The following is a 21,035-nucleotide window of genomic DNA, read 5'->3' on the forward strand; positions in this document are numbered from 1 at the left end:
TAAACAATTCAAAAAGGGGCCCAGAGTATTTGGGGAGAAATTCAAAAATAGCCAGATTTACAAGTGGTCGTTCAAAAATAGGCCAATTTCACAAGTAATCGAAATTTAGCCACTTTTCATGTAAAGATAAATCTGAGCGAAAATACTGTTCAAAACCCGAAAAATACGCCAGTATATTATGCTGGAGTTCCAGCATAAGTATACTTGAACTCCAGCATATTATACTGGAGTTCCAGGATAGGTATGCTGGAACTCCAGCATAATATGATGGAGTTCCAGCATAAGTACACTAGAACTCCAGCATAATATACTGGAGTTCCAGCAAGTATACCGGTCCAGTATAATATGCTGAAGTTCATACACAAGTGCTTGAATCTCCAGTATATTATGCTGGAACTTTCCGTGTGTTGGAGTTTCAGCATAATATGCTGGAAGTTCATACACAGGTGCACCGAACTCCAGTATAATATGCTGGACCGGTCTCTGTTGCAGCAAAATAGTTGCTATTTTTCATTGACTTAGTAAACGCTGGCTATTTTTGAAAGACCAGTCCGAAAACTGGCTAGACCGTGCGATTTTTACGAGTATTTGTGTGGTTATAAAAGCTTCTCATTAAGGGTAGAATTGTAAGTTTAAGCTAAATTATTTCCAAATTTAGAAAGGGTTCATTCTTTTTGGAACGAACCAAAAAGGAAATAGATTCACATAAACTGAAACGGAGGGAGTACTATAATTTTAATATTAAATTTATATCGATATTAATAAATATTCATAACCAAACATCAGATAAATATAACTCTATTTCATTATTAGTATCCTTATCCCGGTAATCAAACGGCCTCCTTAATTAATGCTTTATTAGTGCATTTCTCGAAATATGTCTTTTTTAGACTAATCACTCATGCAAACACGCTACACCGACGTCTACACGGCGAATCTTTTCTTTATCATCAATCACCAGTCTTTGGTCTTTGATAAAATAAAACAAATCACCAGTCTTGGGCCCCATTTCATAATCCAATCCCAGATCTGTCTGTATAAATTCAAAGGCCATTGCCTCCAATTTAGTCATATCCCCCAACATCCATTTCTTGAGAAAAAAACAAATGGCAGCACTGAAGCTTATACTGCTAGCAGCTGTGATCTCTCTTTTCTGCTTCTCCGGCACGGCGAATTCCGCCCCAATCGCCACCAGCTTCATCAAGAGCTCATGCAAATTCACCACTTACCCTGTAGTATGCGTCACTTCCTTAGCGGGGTACGCACCAGCCATAAAACGTAGCCCACAACAACTAGCACAAACTGCGTTGTCAGTGAGCCTTGACAGGGCACAATCCACACAAGCATTTATCAACAAGCTATGTAAATTCAAGGGGTTGAAGCCAAGAGAATATGCAGCTCTTAAAGATTGTGTGGAACAAATGAGTGATACAATTGACAGGATAAGCAAATCTGTTAAGGAGCTAAAGAATATGAGGAGCGCCCGTGGGAAGGATTTTCAGTGGCATATGAGTAACATAGAGACGTGGATCAGTGCTGCTCTTACAGATGAAAATACTTGCGGGGATGGGTTCGCTGGAAAGGCTTTGAATGGTAGGATCAAAGCCTCTATTAGAGCTCGGGTTACTCATGTAACTCAGGTCACTAGCAATGCACTTGCATTAATCAACCAATTTGCTGCAAAGCATTAAGCTAGTTCATGCTTTCACATTTTGAGCTTATGTGGTTTTGCCTTCTTTTTTTTTTCCTCTTATTTTTTGTTTTTCTGCGTTAAAGTTTTGGTTTGGGGAACTGTAAATGTGAATGAAACTTCACATGGTAAGTATAAAGTTGACAATATGGAACATGTGGGTCCTGGTTTTTTGTCTCCTTACAACTTTCTTTTCGTCTTCTTTTTTGTTACTACAAGTTCTTCATTTACTTTATGTGACAATTGTTGACCGTATAAAGAAAAAAATGAAGGAATTTGTGTCTTTAACAAATATAATTTTTTTTAACTATAAAAATAAGTTATTAGGAGTAAAATTATGTCTTAAACAAATCATAATATTTTTGTAATTATAAAAGTACGTTATTAAAGTAAAATGATAACTTTAAAATTAAATTATTTTCTTAAAACATAGTGAACGCGTAATATGAAACGGTAATATGTTGAGCCCTAATCAATTGGAAGTAAAATCTAAACGGAAGATTTTTACTTTTATCAAATAGGAAGTTGCAAGGTGACATGATGGTGACATTTAATTGTCCAAAGAGATATAGGAGTAAGTACCTAGTTGTTGAGATAACTTTGTCAATTTTCTTTCTTTTGGCTTACACAAATTTTTTCCTACTATTAATAAGAGGCAGTTGAGGAGCTTGGGGTTGTGTCATGACCAAAAATTTCATCTTAAGCTGTGATGGCACCTAGCCATATTTGCTAAGCAAGGCAGCTCACAAAGGACATAATGTAATTCAGGTTCCTTGAATTAACAGAGTCATAGCATAAATAAAGACAGAAATAACTTTAAAACAGGATAATATTTAATACAATTATAACATGGTCTGAACACTACCAAAATAGTACAACCCCAAGGACTAAACGACACAAGTATACGAGCAATAAGCATTAACTTCTTGAGGAATGGACTCGATGAACTTTTCGAAAGATGGTGTCAATGGTAGGTCATCACTCTTTCTTCCCCTTCGCCAGCATGGAAACAAAAGGCCTCACTACCATCATGGAAAATCTTCGTGCGGAACCAATTTGGTAAGAACTCCTCCAAGGTCACTAGATGTCGTGGCTCTTGAGGGTGGTGCACTCCCATTTTTGCCTCCTTCAAATGCTTAACTGGATTCAGTTTCCTTGGTCTTTTTTGCCATCATTTTCCTTATTGGTTGTTCTATCGATTCTTTATGTGGGCTCCTTTTGTGGCACCTACGATGAGTCACCAACGTCCAACCTTCATCATCATCGGGTTGATCAACTTCAACTTTGTTGTCCTCTAGTAATTCTTCATTTTTGCTTTCTTTAAAACTACATAATTCATCTGGGCTGAATGAGCTAAAGGTGATAGAGACTTGGTTTGCGCTCGCTTTCTCATCTTCAAGCACGATCTTCTTTTCACGAGCCAAGTCTTTAACTTTGTCCTTGAAGACAAAGCACTTCTCCAAAGGGTGGCTCACAAGTTGATGGTATATGCAATAATTTGGGTCATTTATTTTCGCAACTTCATTTGGTCGCTTCATCTCTGAAACCTCAATGAGATTTAATTCGAGAAGTTCTTCAAAAATAGCTGGCACATCAGAATCCAGAAATGACTAATCACTCTCTTGCATTTCTTTTAGAGTCAACTTTCCACTTGGATTATCTTGAAAAGATGTGGATTTATACCCTGCTTCTTGCTCACCTTCGTTGTGAATTTCACAGCTGATGTGTTGACATTCATAGCTTCTTTGTTTTCAGACTTGGGTACAAACGTACTCCCTTTCCTAACTTCTTGCTTGTCGCTCCCTTTATGAGGCTCATAGATAGGCAACCTTTTATTTCCAGCGGAGGCCATGCTTAACTCCATGTCATGGGCACGAGTTGCAAGTTCTTCAAATGTGCTAGGATTGATACCTTGCAAGATGCAACGCAGTCCCCAATGAATGCCTTGGATTCACATCTCTATGCCAGAAGCTTCACTAAGCATGTCTTTGCAATTGAGGCTTGCATTCCTCCGATGATTGATAAAGTTATAAGTGGTTCACCCTTCAGTTGATGAGTATTTATAAGTTCCACCATGCTCACAGTGCGCCTTGTGCTATAAAAGCGATTGAGGAACTCTATCTAGTTGATCCCAGCTATCAATAGATCCCGCCTCGAGTCTATATACCAATCAAAAGCATATACTTTTAGCAAGCGAACGAACTGCTTGACGAGGTAATCTCCATAAGTCCTAGCATTGTTGCACGTTTCAACGAAGTGCACCACGTGTTGCTTTGGATTGCCTTTGACATCAAATTGTTGAAATGTTGGAGGTTGATAGCCAACAAGCATCTTCAACATACAGATCCTTACAGTATAAGACTTTGCTTATATAAGAGATGACTTGGCAGTAACTTCATACTTATTTTTAATAGTTCCTTCGATGAACTCCTTCAGTTGACCGATTGGAGTCATCCTTTCCAAAGAGGCGGGAATATCTTTAGCGGATGCAACTTGTCATGGGGGAGGATCAATCTCTTGAGCTTTTGGGAGCTTGCTAGGTGCATGGGTGGATTCTTCTTCCATCAAGATTTCCACCCTGTCTGTTAGCTTGTCAATTCTAGCATCTTGATTTTGCACGCATTTTGTCAAGCTAGCGATTGCTTCCGTCAAGTTTGCCAACTGCTCCTCCAAAGATGAAGCGTTTGTCACCATGGCTTGCATGATTGTTGTGGATGATGGGGAGTAGCATGGATTGTCAAATATATTGATCCTTGATTGGCTCACATTATGCGGTGTAAGTGGGAAGGATCCATCACTTGAAGTATCACCATCCTCCTTCACAGCAGAGTTCTTGGATCCGGAGAGGTCCAGTAGAGCTAGAATTTTCTTAATCTGTTCAGCAATACCTCTTCCTCCATCAGGTGTATTTGTAGAATATCTTGCTCCTTTTGAGGATGAAGATCAGAAAATAGAGGTTGATGCGGACGACACTTGGAATGCTTGTTGTCCTAATGAGCTTGCTTTGCTCCTCGTAACTGGTCCAAAGCTTCCAAATGTGACATCGAGGATGCTTTCCACATCAGCATAGAACCTAGAATTAGCAGCCTTGGTGGAAGCTGATGTGGAGTTGCTTTTCTTTGAAGACATTTTGATGTTCTTGAATTTTGGTGATTGAGAAGTTGAGATGAGAGGTACAGATTGTCCTACTAGGCGTGCCAGAATTTGTAGACAATAAAATTGTGCCGAAAAAATAAAATCAAGACCGAAAATATTGCAACCATCGTAGTATTTTATTTCAAACAATATGAGTTTTACAATCTGATGTGGGGCTATAATTCCATAGTTTCGTACATTATGTGCCTTGCATTTTACATGCTTTAATGATAAATTACACTTTATTTGCGCGTAATGGAATCTATTTTATGTGTAGGTGAATTAGAGATGAAAGTAGAGCAAAAGGGATAATTAAACGTTGAAAGTGTGCTCGAGAATAGTGAAAAGGAGAAAGCTGGCGAAGCCAGGCCTAAAGCAGGCGTTAGCCTGGCAAGGCCAGGCAAAGGACAGCTTAACTAGGCGTTAGACCTGGCGAGGCCAGGCAAAGGCCAGGTCCATCAGGCGTTATGCCTGGCGACGCCAAGCCTGGGGCGAGATCCATTCCGAGTTTTGAAGATTTATTTCGTCTCCTGGTTTGACTAGGACTTGACCTACACGTTTAGGTCTTTTCCTACACATATAAATAGACCTAAAAATGCCACTTTGAAGAGTGTTTTGGCGACGAGAGGCAAGGGCATCACGTGGAACAACTTTTGGAGGAGAAAATCATAGAGTTCTTTATCCCTTTTTCTTTTCTTTGTAATTTGTTTATGCTAAATACTTGAAAAATTGCTACTACTAAGAACATGAGTGGCTAAGCACTCTATGTTCTAGGGTTGTGGTTGACATGATTATTAACGTTTATTAATTACATCTTCGTTAATTCGGATTATCATCTTGTGGTTATTTCTCTAATTCTGTGCATAATTGCTTAATTGTCTGGCAAGCAGTTGAATTCTATTTACTATCTATGCTATGCTTGGGAAAGCCGTGTTTAGATTAGAGTAGAATTAGAGAGAGCTTGTTTCTGAACCTGTGGCTTGGGAAAGATTTTGCGGTTAGGATAGGAATATACCTAACAATCTTGCTTAATTGAATACCGTATTATGTTAATTCATGATAGACTCAATACTATAGGAATATAAGGTTGATATATTATGGGCAGGCGAGTAGTATTATGGGAACATGCTATTCATATAAAAGATTCGTTTAATTAGCAACCATGGATAATCTGGATTAACGAGTGTGATTATTGAACTTAATAGGATTGATAAACCAACCACAACCCTGGAATTTCCATCTGCTCTGAAGAAAAATCTCGTCATACAAAATCGCATTCTTGATAATTTAGTTGTAATTTGTTTAATTTCCGCAATAGTAGATTAATAGAAAAATATCACTCTTAAATATCTTGGACAATTAATTGATTTTAGTTTACTTAGTTAACGATCAATCTAAGTCTCTGTGGGTTCGACATCCGACTTTCGAGTCACTTTATTACTTGACGACCACGTATACTTGCGTGTGTGTTTGGTCCCAACAAGCTTTTAGCGCCGTTGCCGGGGACTTAGTATTGATTGTTTATCTAAGTTAAGCTTTTAGTTGTTTTTTGTTCAAGTTCTTAATTTTCTTATTTAGTTAGTATTTTCTTTTTTTTATCTTAACATGACATCTTGGAATGAAAATTGTTCGAATGATGCTTATTCTTACTTTGATAATCCTTGTCCATATTGTGGAGGACCCCACTGGTGGAAAAATTGTCAGAATATTCCTGGGAGCCAGTTGTGCTCACAATCTCAATCCTTTGAGTGGAATATTTGTAATATGTGTGATGGTCAAGATGGCCATTGGGATGGTTGTCCTAATTCTTTTCATCCTTCTCTGAGCCCTTATTATGATCTTTCTAACAGTGTTTGTGAGTTTGATAAGGGCAATGAAGTGCATGATATGGAACGTGATGCATATATTAGGGATATTATGAGGCAACTAGCAGAGCAACAAGATGAACTCAAAAAAGATATGAAAAGAATGAGGGCAGCAATCACAAGAATGAAGGCTAATATGGAAGAGTTGAATGAAGAGAGCGAGTACCAGCAAGAGGAAAATTTTGAAAAAAGAGGAAATTTGGAGTCAAACTTGCCTGGTAGAACAAGCTGAAAAGTTAGCAATATATGAGGCTCAACGTGAGAAAATTACAGATGGGATTAAAGACTTAATAGAAGGAAGAGCTGATCTGGGACAAGAGATCAAAAAATTTGGCACTACTATTCACGACTTGGGAGCTCAATTGATTGTAAAGGTTGATGCGTCTAACACCCAACAAAATAGTTCTGAGTTGTGTGAAACTGAAAAGGAGCTTATACACCAAATTGAGGAGCTAAAAGTGGAGAATCAATCATTCGACCATACTTTTATTGATGATGTCCACGTTGAAGAAAGCACGCTAGAGTCCTAGGAGGAAGTAGATAATGTTATATTTGAAGACTCTAGTGTGTGTACATATGAGGATGTAATAGTGATGCAGTTCTAGAGCTGGAATACATTGGTCCTCATTCCATGCATTTTTTAACATTGTGTTTGGATGATGACATAGAAATCGAGTCATCTGAGCCTTCGGAGGAGCCAACGGACGAGGAACAAGGTGCTTACATTCTGGAATTTATTGTTCCAGAGAGAAAGAATTACATACCTCATCGGGAGGCCAAGAAGTGTAGAATGCGAATTGGTTGCTTGGCCCGATTACATTTGTCCCACCACCCGGAGAGCAAAGCAAAAAGCTTGAAGTCAAATTGGGGGCGCGATTCATAAGTTCGAGATGGAGATAAAAAGTGGTTCAAGTTGTGCTGCGACGTTAACTCAAGCGCTTGTTGGGAGGCAACCCAACAATACTGTTTTTTTTTTTATTTATTCTTATTATTGTGGTAGTTTTTGTTTTTGTTTTGTTGGATTATAAGAATTGGAAGCAGAGTCATTGGAAGAGTGCAAAAGCGAGTTAGATGGTGAGAACTAAGTGTGGGGTGCCACACAAAGGACTAGGCCTGGGGGAAGTCTGAGTACCCGTGAGCCGCTATTGCTTCGGCCTCTGGTCTTTCAGGGAGTTTCTTGTCCACCCTCATTATTGTTTTGCTTTAGTTATACATTGGGAACACTGCACTCTTTTAAGTGTGGGGTGGGAGAATTCTCTAAATAATTAGTAGTAGTACGTTAGAAAAATGTTAACTTCTTATGTTTGTTTGCGTGGTTGTGTAGTAATTTCGTTAAAAAAAAGGTAGAAAAATTGGACTTTTCCTGACGATGGATCTCCTAGACAGTTTTCTTGAGGGATTTAAGTCTATAGAAAAAGGACAAAAATATTTTCTTTGTAGGTAGTGTAGTTATTCCCCCTTGGTTTTTCTTTGTGCCGCGGTTCTTTTCCAAGGATTTTATTTGAACCGGGTGTAGGTAGTTTTATTTTTTTTAGGAGAGGAGCCATTGTGATTTGAATTGAATTGAAGCAATATCTCTTGACTTTGTTATGCCTTGAGAATAGTGAGTACTTTGGTTGTGACGCTTAGGCTCGGTTTTTGAATCTTGTATAAGTACCTTAAATGGTATAATCTTAAATTTGCTTAACTGCTTTCACTAGAGTGTCTTGATGAGTCCAATCCTGAGTGAGTTATGTGCCATGTGTGTGTGAGGTTTGTGTGTTATTCTGTGCATTGCATTTGATGTCTAGAACTTGCCCTGTGTGTTTGTAAAGCGAAATAGTAATTTTGTTCAGTCTTGGAAGTGATATAGGCGTTTCTTTGTTGAGCACTTAAATATATATTTTACCCGCCTAATAGTTATGTATCGTAGTTAACCCCGTTGAGCCTGTAATCCTGTTTCTTTGGCAACCACATTACAAGCCTTACCCATTTGTTTGAATTAATCATCTATTTGAACCTTTTCATCTCTCATGAGCACTTGAATTGTTATGAACTTTGTAAAATTTAAAGTGTGGGGTGGTTGGTTTAGCTTTTGATTGGAACTAACAAAATAAGGAGAAAGGTGCACTATTTTGAAAAAGTAAGAGCCACTTGAATTATTGAAAAAGAAGAAAAAAAAATATAGTTGTATTGCTGTGAAAGTATTCTGTGATAGTGGTGACTCTTGAGGTAATTGTGCTTAAAGAAATATGGAGTTAATATACATTTATGTGAAGGTGGAGTTATGGTTTGACACAAGTGTGGGTTTAAATATTAAAGTATATGTATTAAAGTGCTTAGGGAGGTGTAATCACTCATGTCCAAATGTATCCTACCCGACCCGCAGCCTACATTACAATCAATGAAAGTCCTACTTGATCCTAGACTGAATGAGCTCGATTAGTCGAGTATTACACTACGGGCAAGCCTATGGTGCATCTTTTGTAGCATATGAATGTTATTTCTGAGAGTGGGTGAATTCTTTCTATCTTGAGTTACTAATCGTTCTCAAATTTTATTGTGTCTGCAATACTCTCTTTTGTTGTGTGAGGGCACCTGATTCATGAAGGAAAGGTAATGTCATTGATCTCTATGTTAGAGTAAGTGAGTGAATTGTGAAATAATGCATGGTACTTATGAGTTAAATCTTGAGGTGAAGATGTTACACCCTTGTGCTTGGTCTATTTTAAAGATTCTTGGTGTGATGAGTTAGGAGGATTGTTTAAAAAGGTTATGTCTATAAGTGTAGTTTGATTGCTCGAGGACGAGCAATGTTTAAGTGTGGGGTATTTATGTGGGGCTATAATTTCATAGTTTCGTACATTATGTGCCTTGCATTTTACATGCTTTAATGATAAATTACACTTTATTGGCGCGTAATGGAGTCTTTTTATGTGTAGGTGAATTTGAGATTAAAGTAGAGCAAAAGGGATAATTAAACGTTGAAAGTGTGCTCGAGAACAGTGACAAGGAGAAAGCTGGCGAAGCCAAGCCTAAAGTAGGCGTTAACCTAGCGACGCTAGGCTTGTATGTAGGTTTTAGACCTGGCGAGGCCAGGCAAAGGACAGCATAACTAGGCGTTAGACCTAGCGAGGCCAGGCAAAGGCCAGCTCCACCAGGCGTTATGCATGGCGACGCCATGCCTGGGGCGAGATCTATTCCGAGTTTTGAAGATTTGTTTCGTCTCCTGGTTTGACTAGGACTTGACCTACACGTTTAGGTCTTTTCCTACACATATAAATACACCTAAAAACGCCACTTTGAAGAGTGTTTTGGCGACAAGAGGCAAGGGCATCACGTGGAACAACTTTTGGAGGAGAAAATCATAGAGTTCTTTATCCCTTTTTCTTTTCTTTATAATTTGTTTATGCTAAATACTTAGAAAATTGCTACTACGAACATGAGTGGCTAAGCACTCTACGTTCTAGGGTTGTGCTTGACATGATTATTAACGTTTATTAATTACATCTTCGTTAATTCGGATTATCATCTTGTGGTTGTTTATCTAATTCTGTGCATAATTGCTTAATTATCTGGCCAGTAGTTGAGTTCTATTTACTATCTATGCTATGCTTGGGAAAGCCGTGTTTAGATTAGAGTAGAATTAGAGATAGCTTGTTTCTGAACCCGTGGCTCGGGGAAGATTTCGCGGTTAGCATAGGAATATACCTAACAGTCTTGCTTAATTGAATACCGTATTATGTTCGTTCACGATAGACTCAATGCTATAGGAATATAGGGTTGATATATTGTGGGCAAGCGAGTAATATTGTAGGAATATGCTATTCATACAAAAGATCCGGTTAATTAGCAACCATAGATAATCTGGATTAACGAGTGTGATTATTGAACTTAATAGGATTGATAAACCAACCACAACCCTGGAATTTCCATCTCATCTGAAGTAAAATCTCGTTATACAAAATCGCAATCTTGATAATTTAGTTGTTATTTGTTTAATTTTCGCAATAGTAGATTAATAGAAAAATATCACTCTTAAATATCTTGGACAATTAATTGATTTTAGTTTACTTAGTTAACGATCAATCTAAGTCTCTGTGGGTTCGGCATCCGACTTTCGAGTCACTTTATTACTTGACGGTCACGTATACTTGCGTGTGTGTTTGGTCCCAACACAATCTCTATGAATCCTCCGATTCTTCTTTTCAACAGTAAATAAAAGAACCTTCGAGCTTAATTTTGAATTTTATTTTATTTTAATCCAAGTGTTTGAAGCTTGATCTTGACGTATTTTTAATCCAAGGGCTTGCAGCTTGTTCTTGAATCTTCGTCTCGATCTTTTAATCCTTAGAATACTTGAATGCTTGTAGCTTTTAGAGAAATCTGCAGCGTTTGATCCTCGAGCTCTTTCTTGCTTCTTGTTATAACTTCTGGTGTCTTTTCTGGGTTATGAAGACTCATATTTGTAGTTATGGGAGGGAAGAGTTGTGATAAGAACAAACTCTTTCCGGCCAATCAAATTGAAGTCTGACATGGCCGCATTTGATTGGCCAAAACATGTCACTTGCACACGTGGCGCGGTTTCACTGGCCTTTTGATTTGTCTTGGCATGCCCTGTAATTTTGACACATGGCATGATCCTCTTGGCTCTTCCATTTGACTTGGCGTGCCACGTCATTTGACACGTGGCACCAAACTGGGCCTCTAGGAAGAAGACATTTTGGGCTTAATGAAGTGGGCCATAATTTGTAGCCAACTAAATGGGCTATCCCAATGAATTAAGGCTTATTTATATAATTCATATATATTTAGTCTTATATAATTAACCCAATTATATTAGCCCATAATATTTAGTTGGACTAACATATTTAAAATATAATCTAAATTGTTTTACTGAATTTAAATCTGATAAATTTTGTATGCCTACCAGAGGTTTGACTGTAGCAGATTTTGAAAGTTAAACAATAAATCAGGAACAGTAGCCCAAAATCAGGAATAACACCGAAATCTCTCTGGTTCAATGCATTCCTCTTCACCACCAAATCAGAATAGTGGCCCGAAACTCACAAGCAATTCAGCACAATAGGCCTTTGGACTAGGTAAAATGGTCTTATAATAATAATGGATCCTGTCTTGCACGCCAAAATTTTACGGTATAGCCAGTTTTCGGACTGGTCAATCAAAAATAGCTAGCGTTTACCAAGTCAATGAAAAATAGCCACCGTTTTGCTGCAATAGAGACCGGTCCAGCATAATATACTGGAGTTTGGTGCACTTGTGTATAAACTCCAGCATATTATGCTGGACCGGTTTACTTTGCTGGCTCCAGTATAATATACTGGAGACTGGAGCACTGATGCTCCAAACTCCAGTATATTATACTGGACCATTATACTTGCTGGAACTCCAGTATATTATGCTGGAGTTCTAGTGTATTTATGTTGGAACTCCATCATATTATGCTGGAGTTCTAGCATACTATCCTGGAACTCCAGTATAATATGCTGGAGTTCAAGTATACTTATGCTGGAACTCCAGCATAATATACTGGAGTATTTTCCGGGTTTGAACAGTGTTTTCGCTCAGATTTATCTTTACATAAAAAGTGGCTAAATTTCGATTACTTTTGAAATTGGGCTATTTTTGAACGACCAGTTGTAAATCTGGCTGCTTTTAAAAATCACCCGTCTTGCACCAATGATATTTTATTGGGCCCAACGATAAAAAGGGCTTTTGGAATCTTTACACAAATAGCTGACCGGATTTATGGTTTTTTTTAATTGATATACGTTAATTATATTTATTTATACATATATTATTCATGGACTCAGAGGCGAAGCCAAGATTTGAAACCTATGGGTTCGGGGTTCTAATCCTTTTAAGTTACTGGATTCTAAAATTAATACTTTGTACATATTCAATGAATTTCTTAAGACAAATACATTGATTGGACCAAACCGAGATTGGGTTCGGCCGAACCCGTACTCGATGGGCTAGCTCCCCCCTACATGGATTATGAATATATTATACATTCACTGGGTAGACTTAGTTTAAGTAGTTGGTGAGCGACTATTTAGGTTAATTATTATTATTCTTCTTCTTCTTCTTTTTCACATTTGAACTGAATTATGCCGGTTTTCTTAGTTTGGTTCAGGCAAGAAGCATGCAAGTTCAGTGGTTCATATGAAGGATCTAATGTAGTCGTTTACTAATTCTAATTAGATTAAACGGGACGCACGTATACAACTGGACGAGGAGGGAAATGACTGTACAAAATTCAGCTATATTTTAGAAACTTCACTTTGAATTTCCCTGCTAACTTTAACTTGATTAAGGGCCGGCGCGTATTAACTATTTGATAAATCTGAAAAGAATTTTACAACGGCGGATATGAATGTGAAAGTGTACCAGTTTTTCTGAGAAGATTAATTAATTGTAATCTAAAGACTTCTCACAGAATGGCTCCCGAATCAAAGATCAAGTTTAGTAAATTAAACAATTCTAAAATCAAGCTGAAGAAGTAAGGATCTTCCTGATCTTGCTTAGAGAACCATGAAATTAGTATTAGAGGATTGCGTAAATTAGAACTTACAAGCACATGGACAATCCCCTGATAAATGGCAGTTTAGACATCTGGTTTCCACTTAAGTTGAATTATGAAAGATAGGCTTCTTTCTTCAACTGTACCGTTACTTTATATACTACTCCCTCCGTTTCAATTTACGTAGACCTATTTGATTGAGCATGGAGTTTAAGAAAAAAGAAAATTTTTGAACTTGTGGTGTAAAATGAGGCACATATATTTTTGTGACGACCCGCAATTCCCACCTTCGTGACCGTAATGACGCCTAACATTTCACTTGCTAGGCAAGCCAACGTTAGAGGATCTTAAGCCAATTTTAACCAACTCCAATAAACAAAATCAACTAAGCCGAAATAAAACTAAAACTGAGTGCGGAATAATATAAAAGCCAATAATATCTAATATAACCCAAATCTAGAGTCACAATTCACGAGCTTCTAGAATTTTCTATAAACAGAGTCTAAAATAAGTACAACTGTCTCGAATGAAAAGAGCGGTATACGGAAAATGGAAGGGGGTTTCAAGGTCTGCGGACGCCAACAGATCTACCTCGAGTCTCCAAGTCAGCCAATACGAGCTGCTACGCCTCATGAACAGCTGGGGCTTGTACCAAAGTTTGCACAAAAAGTGCAGAGTGCAGTATGAGTACAACCGACCCCATGTACTCCGTAAGTATCGAGCCTAACCTCGACGAAGTAGTGATGAGGCTATGACAAGACACCCACGTATATAACTTGTGCAAATAACAATATACGTACAAGATGACAACAAATAAAGGCTAAACATGTACTATTGGGAGGGGACATGCAAAAGGGGTACACGATACGATAAAATACAGCAGGAAAAAATAACCAGAACAGTCAATATGCCTTTAACCAGCAACACAGATAAACACAATGAATAAAAACTGTACGGCATCACCCTTCGTGCTTTTACTCTCAGCCTCACAATGGAACAATAATACTACACAGCATCACCCTTCGTGCTTTTACTCTCACTTTGATCATAAATCAATAGGTGTGGCACGACATCACCGTTCGTGCATTAAATCTCAAAATATGGCACGACATCACCCTTCGTGCATTAACTCTCACAATATGGCACGGCATCACCCTTTGTGCATTAACACTCAAATACGGCACGACATCACCCTTCGTGCATTAACACTCTCCCTTACCGTATAACAATGAACATATAACAACAAGGAGATAGAATGAACAAGAACGAGCCTTACGTCAAAATGGTTCCACAATACCAACCTCAACTATAGAACAATGCTCAATTATCACAGAAAGCCCAAACATGCGGAAAGAACGATCAATTTGATAAGTAACTAGTCTAAGCATGGATAACATGATCAAGTAGGCAATAAATTATAAGGAACAAGTCCCACCGGCATGCTTTAACACAACAACAATGCATAAGTACTTGTCACCTCACATATACGTTGTACCCAACACCTAAACATGTAGCAGATAGGCAAACAAATCCTAATCCCTCAAGTCAAGGTTAACCACGACACTTACCTCGCTTCAAGGATCAACTCAAAGCTCAATCACAACTTTGCCTTTCAACAAGCCTCCGAACCAACAAAATCTAGCAATTTACCAACCAAACGATTCAAATTAAGCCTTAGGAACTACCCACGATTGCAAAAGATTCAATTGAAGTCAATATTTAAAAAGTCAACAAAAGTCAACTCCCCGGCCCGCTTGGTCCAAACCCGTAATTCGGACCCAAACTCGATTACCCATTCACCCCCGAGCCCGATTATGTTATTTGTTTTGAAATCCGACCTCAGTTTGCGGTCTAAATCCCAATTTTATAAAAATTCCTAATTCTACCCAAACCCCCAATTTCCACCATGAAAATACTAGATTTTAGGTTGAAATCTTAAATGTAATGAAAGATAAAAAGAAAATAGGCTAGAATCACTTACCAATGGATTGGGGAAGAAAGATTTTTGGGAAAATCGCCTCTAGGGTTTTCTTGTTTTGAAAATTTGAAGAATGAGAGAAAATCCCGTCTAACTTGAATTTGACCAGTTGCAGATGTCGCAATTGCAACCTGGGGTTCGCAATTGTGAACCCCGCAAATGCGAGAAAACCATCGCAAATGCGAAGTCTCAGCATCTCTACTATCACCGCATTTGCGATGATTTGTTCGCAAATGAGAACAATGACCTTCCGCAATTGCGACCAAAATGATCGCAAATGCGATCAAGCCCCTCCCAGTCCCACTTTGCAAAAGCGAAGTCTGGTTCGCAAATGCGAAACCTGAGATGCCCCAGCTACTCTTCGCAAATGCGATGGAGTAGCTCACAAATGCGAACCTGACAGAGGTCGCAAATGCGAAGCCTGACCTCGCAATTGCGAGGTCTGAGGCCTGCGCCAGAACTGAAGCACACCAGCACATTGGTAAGTCCAAAATTCGCTCCGTAGCCTATCCGAAACTCACCCGTGCCCTCGGGGCTCCAAACCAAACATGCACACAAGTCCAAAAACATCATGCGAACTTGCTCGCGCGATCAAATCACCTAAATAACACCTAAAACTACGAATTGAGCACCAAATGAAAGGAAATTTTCAAGATAACTAATGAACTTCTATTTTAACAACCGGACATCCGAATCACGTTCAACCAACTCCGTTTCTCATCAAATTTGACAGACATGTCATAAATATAGTAGTGGACCTATACCAGGTTTCGGAACCAAAATACGAACCCGATATCAATAAAGTCAAACATTGATCAAACTTTCAAAGTCATTAAGCCTTTAAACTTTTAAATTTCAACAAAAAGCGATAACTCGAGCTAGGGGCCTCCGAACTCGATTCCGGGCATACACCCAAGTCCCAAATTACGATACGGACCGACCGGGACTGTCAAAATACGGATCCGGTTCTGTTTGCTCAAAACGTTGATCGAAGTCAACTCAAATGGATTTTTGAAGCAAAATTTCATATTTTATCAGTTTTTAACATAAAAGCCTTCCGGAAAAATACCCTGACTGCGCACGCAAGTCGAAGAAGGCTTAAAGAAGCTATTGGAGGTTTAGAAACACAGGATTAGGTTCTAAAACTCTAGATGACCTGTTGGGTCATAACAATTTTGTGTGGCTACACATTATTGCATAAATGTAAATTGTTTCTAAATAGAAAGGACTCATTCTTTTTAGTACGGACTAAAAAGGAAATAAGTTCACATAAATTAAAACAGAGGGAGTACTTGCTCATCAAGTTAATCATGAGAGATGTACGGAAAACACTCAACATACATTTAGATGGTTCCTTCTGTCAAATCTTATGTTAATCCTTAACGTAAACAAGCAGGTAGCCGCCAAATTCATAATCATGTATTTGACCCTTTTTGTTTATTTTAATTTTACGCGTCGCACATTACTGCCCAAGCAATACAGCTAGGTCAATCTTACATTATGCAGAACAAATGAAGAATTCATACTTTACCTTGAAGAACGCCATCAAAAATTATAGTAGTATATTATTATCAGACTCTTTGACATAATGACATTATGATTGATAAATAATATTCCCTCCGGTCCAAAATAAGTGATTTTTTGGCCTTTTTCTTGTGGTCCAAAATAAGTGATTTTTCCAGATTTCAAGAATAAATTAATTATTTTTTTTCCTACATTGTCCTTGGAGTAAATAGTGTTGGAATATGTATTAGGAGTGTTTATGTGAGATAGTAAAGGTTAATATGGTCAATTCCATTGCTAATTAATGCTAAAAGATGAATTTCTTTGTGTGAAAACATCTAAAAAATTACTTATTTTGGACCGGAGGGAGAACTATTCACATGGATGCAGCACAAGACCAGAAAGAGTATTATCCCTCTCTCTCCATATATATTGAGTGCAATGGCAGTCATGTACAAACCAAGGATCACAAAATGAAGTAAAGACATTGGTGTTTTGGATATCAGCCTTGACTTTCTTATCTTGTGATTGCATTTCTTATTGTTATTTTGTTTCCCATTTCAAGAAGCAAACTGACATTTAACATCAGACATTCCATTTCCTTCCCATTTCAGATTTGTTTCCACTAGTATAAAAAGACAGAAACGCCATCATTAAATGATCCGTCATTCCAATCGTTTTCCGTGTAAAAATACTTCTAACAACACAACATTTCCAACAAAACATACCATACCACAATGACATTTTATAAGCTCAATTCTTTGGTACTTTTTATATTCTTTTCCTTCTCTTTGTTCCTACACGACTCCTATTCCATTGAAGAACAACCAAGTGATGATATTAACTGGTGGTGTAGCACTACTCCTCATCCTGAACCATGTAAGTACTTCATGGCCGATGTTGCCCCCGAACGTTACAAACCGAAAGGTAAAGAAGAGTTTCGAACCATGACCACCGAGGCCGCCTTGGAGCAAGCCCTCCTAATACAAAGCCAAGCAAAAAAAATGGGCCAGCACTGCCGCGGAAAACGAAAGAAACTAGTCTGGATGGATTGTGACAAGCTCATTGACGACACCATCCTCCAATTAAACCGTACTCTTCATGGCATCCAATTCAACTCCACTTCCTGTTCCGATTTCGATGCTCAAACTTGGCTCAGCGCATCGTTAACAAATATTGAAACATGTCTATCAGGTTCAAATCAACTCAATGTCTCAAATGTCCTACATCCAACTTTATCCACTAATGTCTCTCAATTGATTAGCAATAGTTTGGCTATTAATGGGGAGCTTGTGGATTCGCAAAATTCAACACAAGTAGATGGATTTCCAAGTTGGGTTACGGCTAGGGAAAGAAAGTTGTTACAATCTACAACGAGGAGCTTAGCTTCAAAGGCAATTTACGTGGTGGCTCAAGATGGATCAGGGAATTTTCGGTCTATTCAGGCTGCAATAAATGCAGTCTCAAAGAAAGTTACAAATCAGAGGACTATCATATATATTAAAAAAGGTGTATATAGAGAAAATGTGGCTATAGGGCCTGGAATTAGTAAGATTATGTTAGTTGGTGCTGGTTTGAGATACACAATTATTACAGGTAGCCGAAGTGCTGCTGGAGGTTTCACAACTTACAGTACTGCAACTGTTGGTACGTCCCCTATCTCTCTCCACTTTAATTTTTTTTTTTTTTTAAACTTTTTTACGTTTCTGGGTAAAAAAAATTTAACTTTAGGATGGGAATAGAGTAATGAAGAGTTGAATAGTGGAGTATCATAGAAGGACCTTGTTAGAGAAGTAGCAAGTAATAGGCAAGGTCTAATTTATTTAATTCTAGTTCATGAAGTAAAGCTAAAGATATATGAGTATATGCTGTTTTGGTGGGGGCGCTTTCCTGCAATATTCATATGCTTTAACGTGATATGCCATTCTTAGGCTTCTTCGCGAAGGCAATCTGTATTTAGAGTTATTTAATATATGATCTGTTATATCAGATACTTTGATTGGAATAGGTACGTACTATCGTTCTGCTTTGTTTTTACTATAAACAAAACAAAAACGTAATTACTTCGTTGTTTCATAACGTATAGCAAGGATGGTTATGAAACTGTATTAAAAATTTGTCTGAATTAATTTCAAAACGAAAATTCCTTTATCAATAACGTCAGAGTTTACTTTCAGAAAGTTCTCAAGAGGAAAAAGCTTTAAATTTCAGCCAAGGTAGACTGAAATATCACTAAAAGGACCATCTTTTGAAGTATATATTGCCATTCATTTAAGACAGAAATTTCGCAACGTTGTCACTTCATCATCTTAGTTCGGTTTAAGAAATTGCGTTTAAAATTTATATTTGGCATTATTGATTGCATGTTAAGACTTGTCCTACTTCTAGAAGAAGGATTCTTTTTCAAAGGAACCATAGTGATCTAAGTAATGATCTGGGACAATAATATATATCAGTATTGCTTCTATATCAAATAATTCCCATGAGTTATAACCATGCTTTGTCCAACAAATACATGGTTTTGGGCTAGGTTAACCATTTTGAATAATACTATCAGGTCAGCTAACTAAATGTTCATACAATGTATGATTATTTAGTAACCTTAGGGGTCGATCGTTTGTTACGCGGACTAAATTATTCCGGGATTAGTCCTGGATTATAACCCTTAAGCAAATTTATCCACATGGGCTGTGAGATAAAATAATAGTATAAAGTTTGATGAGATAAGGTAGGATTAAGTCTGGGACTAAGTTTATACTCCCCGCGTTTCAATTATGTGAACCTATTTGATTGGCACAGAGTTTAAGAAAAATAGAAGACTTTTGAAATTGTGGTGTAAAATGAGGCACATATATTTTGTGCGGCTATAAATCATTGCATAAAGGTAAATTATTTTCAAATATAGAAATAGGTCTTTCTTTTTGACACAGACTAAAAAGAAAATATGTTCACATAAATTGACACCGAGAGTACTAGGTTTGGTTGACGATATAAATTTATCACAGGATAAATTTATACCGTCTACCAAACATAGTATAAATTTAGTACCACACTTTATTCCACCTTATCCCGCGTACCAAACGACCCCTTAAAAATAAGGCAAGTTATGTGCTAGTACTATAATAGTTAAGATTATATATATCTATAATGCTTATACTGTTGCTGCATAGATGTAAATTTAAGTCTTAATCACTTCTTTAATTTTCCATAAAAATGGTGTTTCAGGGGTAGATGGAAATGGATTCATTGCTCGTGGCATAACATTCCGAAACACAGCAGGTCCAAAAAATGGTCAAGCAGTAGCTCTCCGATCAGCATCTGATCTTTCAGTATTCTACGCCTGTGGCTTCGAAGGTTACCAAGACACAATCTTTGTCCAATCCCAACGACAATTCTACAAAACATGTCATATATATGGGACAATAGACTTCATATTCGGCAATGCCGCTGTTGTTTTCCAAAATTGTATCATTTTTGTCAGAAGACCCCTAGTTGGCCAAGTCAATGTGATCACAGCTCAAGGCAGAGGTGACCCTTTTCAGAACACTGGAATATCAATTCACAATTCGAGAATAACAGCATCACCGAGCCTTAAGCCAGTGGTTCGAACATTTCAGACATATTTGGGTCGTCCGTGGCAGGAATATTCAAGAACGGTTATAATAAGGTCTTATATTGATGGTTTGGTTAATCCATCAGGATGGTTACCATGGCTGAATTCTGATTTCGCATTTAAAACTTTGTATTATGGGGAGCATGGTAATTGGGGTCCTGGTGCTTCGACTAGAAATAGGGTGAAGTGGCCTGGTTACCATGTTATAACCAATACAAACGAAGCTTCAAAATTTACTGTTGCGAATCTCATAGGTGGTCGCTCATGGCTGCCTTCTACTGGTGTGCCATTCACCGCAGGGCTGTGAATTGATATTATATATTATTTGTGTAATATTCTAATTATTTTCCATTGATTATTTTGTACATGTATCGTGAACATTGTGAAAATATTCTACTATAGTATCGATAAGTATTATTTATCCTTTTTACTTGCTTTCTTGTTAATTTGATCTCTATATAATGTCCCATCCACCCCTTCTCACACATGTGTGGCTCGACTATAAGGTCACTAAAGCAATCGCTTAGGGCCTCAACTTTTTGCGGGCCCCGTTTCTTCCTTAAAGATAATTGTATATGTATTATTTGAAAAAAATATGTGTACATTTAAATTTAAAAAGAATTTTTGGAGCAAAAATACAATAACTTTAATGTGAGGATCGTTGTAATAATTAGAGAATGGAATATTTTTAAGAGAAATTTTCATAAAGCACTATCTTTTAGTGGTAA

At 37.7% G+C, this 21,035-nt stretch overlaps 2 protein-coding genes across 2 annotated transcripts; both read left to right on the forward strand.

Annotated features, from left to right (window-relative positions):
- Positions 1,051-1,873, forward strand: LOC109225767 (21 kDa protein-like). Its single transcript, XM_019390543.1, has one exon. It carries the CDS (start codon positions 1,107-1,109, stop codon positions 1,689-1,691), a length of 585 nt encoding a protein of 194 aa, XP_019246088.1. The 5' UTR covers positions 1,051-1,106; the 3' UTR covers positions 1,692-1,873.
- LOC109225766 (probable pectinesterase/pectinesterase inhibitor 59) lies at positions 17,309-20,737 on the forward strand. The gene is made up of 2 exons (XM_019390541.1): positions 17,309-18,341; positions 19,920-20,737. The coding sequence occupies exons 1-2, from the start codon at positions 17,432-17,434 to the stop codon at positions 20,612-20,614; spliced, it is 1,605 nt and encodes a 534-aa protein (XP_019246086.1). The 5' UTR covers positions 17,309-17,431; the 3' UTR covers positions 20,615-20,737.

Source organism: Nicotiana attenuata, chromosome 5, assembly GCF_001879085.1.
Source record: "Nicotiana attenuata strain UT chromosome 5, NIATTr2, whole genome shotgun sequence".
Taxonomy (NCBI): domain Eukaryota; kingdom Viridiplantae; phylum Streptophyta; class Magnoliopsida; order Solanales; family Solanaceae; genus Nicotiana; species Nicotiana attenuata.

Excerpts from the sequence above, each read along its gene's own strand:
- LOC109225767 (XM_019390543.1), top strand. The coding sequence starts at position 1,107 with ATGGCAGCACTGAAGCTTATACTGCTAGCAGCTGTGATCTCTCTTTTC.
- LOC109225766 (XM_019390541.1), top strand. The coding sequence starts at position 17,432 with ATGACATTTTATAAGCTCAATTCTTTGGTACTTTTTATATTCTTTTCC. Across the intron at positions 18,342-19,919 it reads TTACAGTACTGCAACTGTTG|GGGTAGATGGAAATGGATTC; the intron begins GTACGTCCCCTA and ends ATGGTGTTTCAG.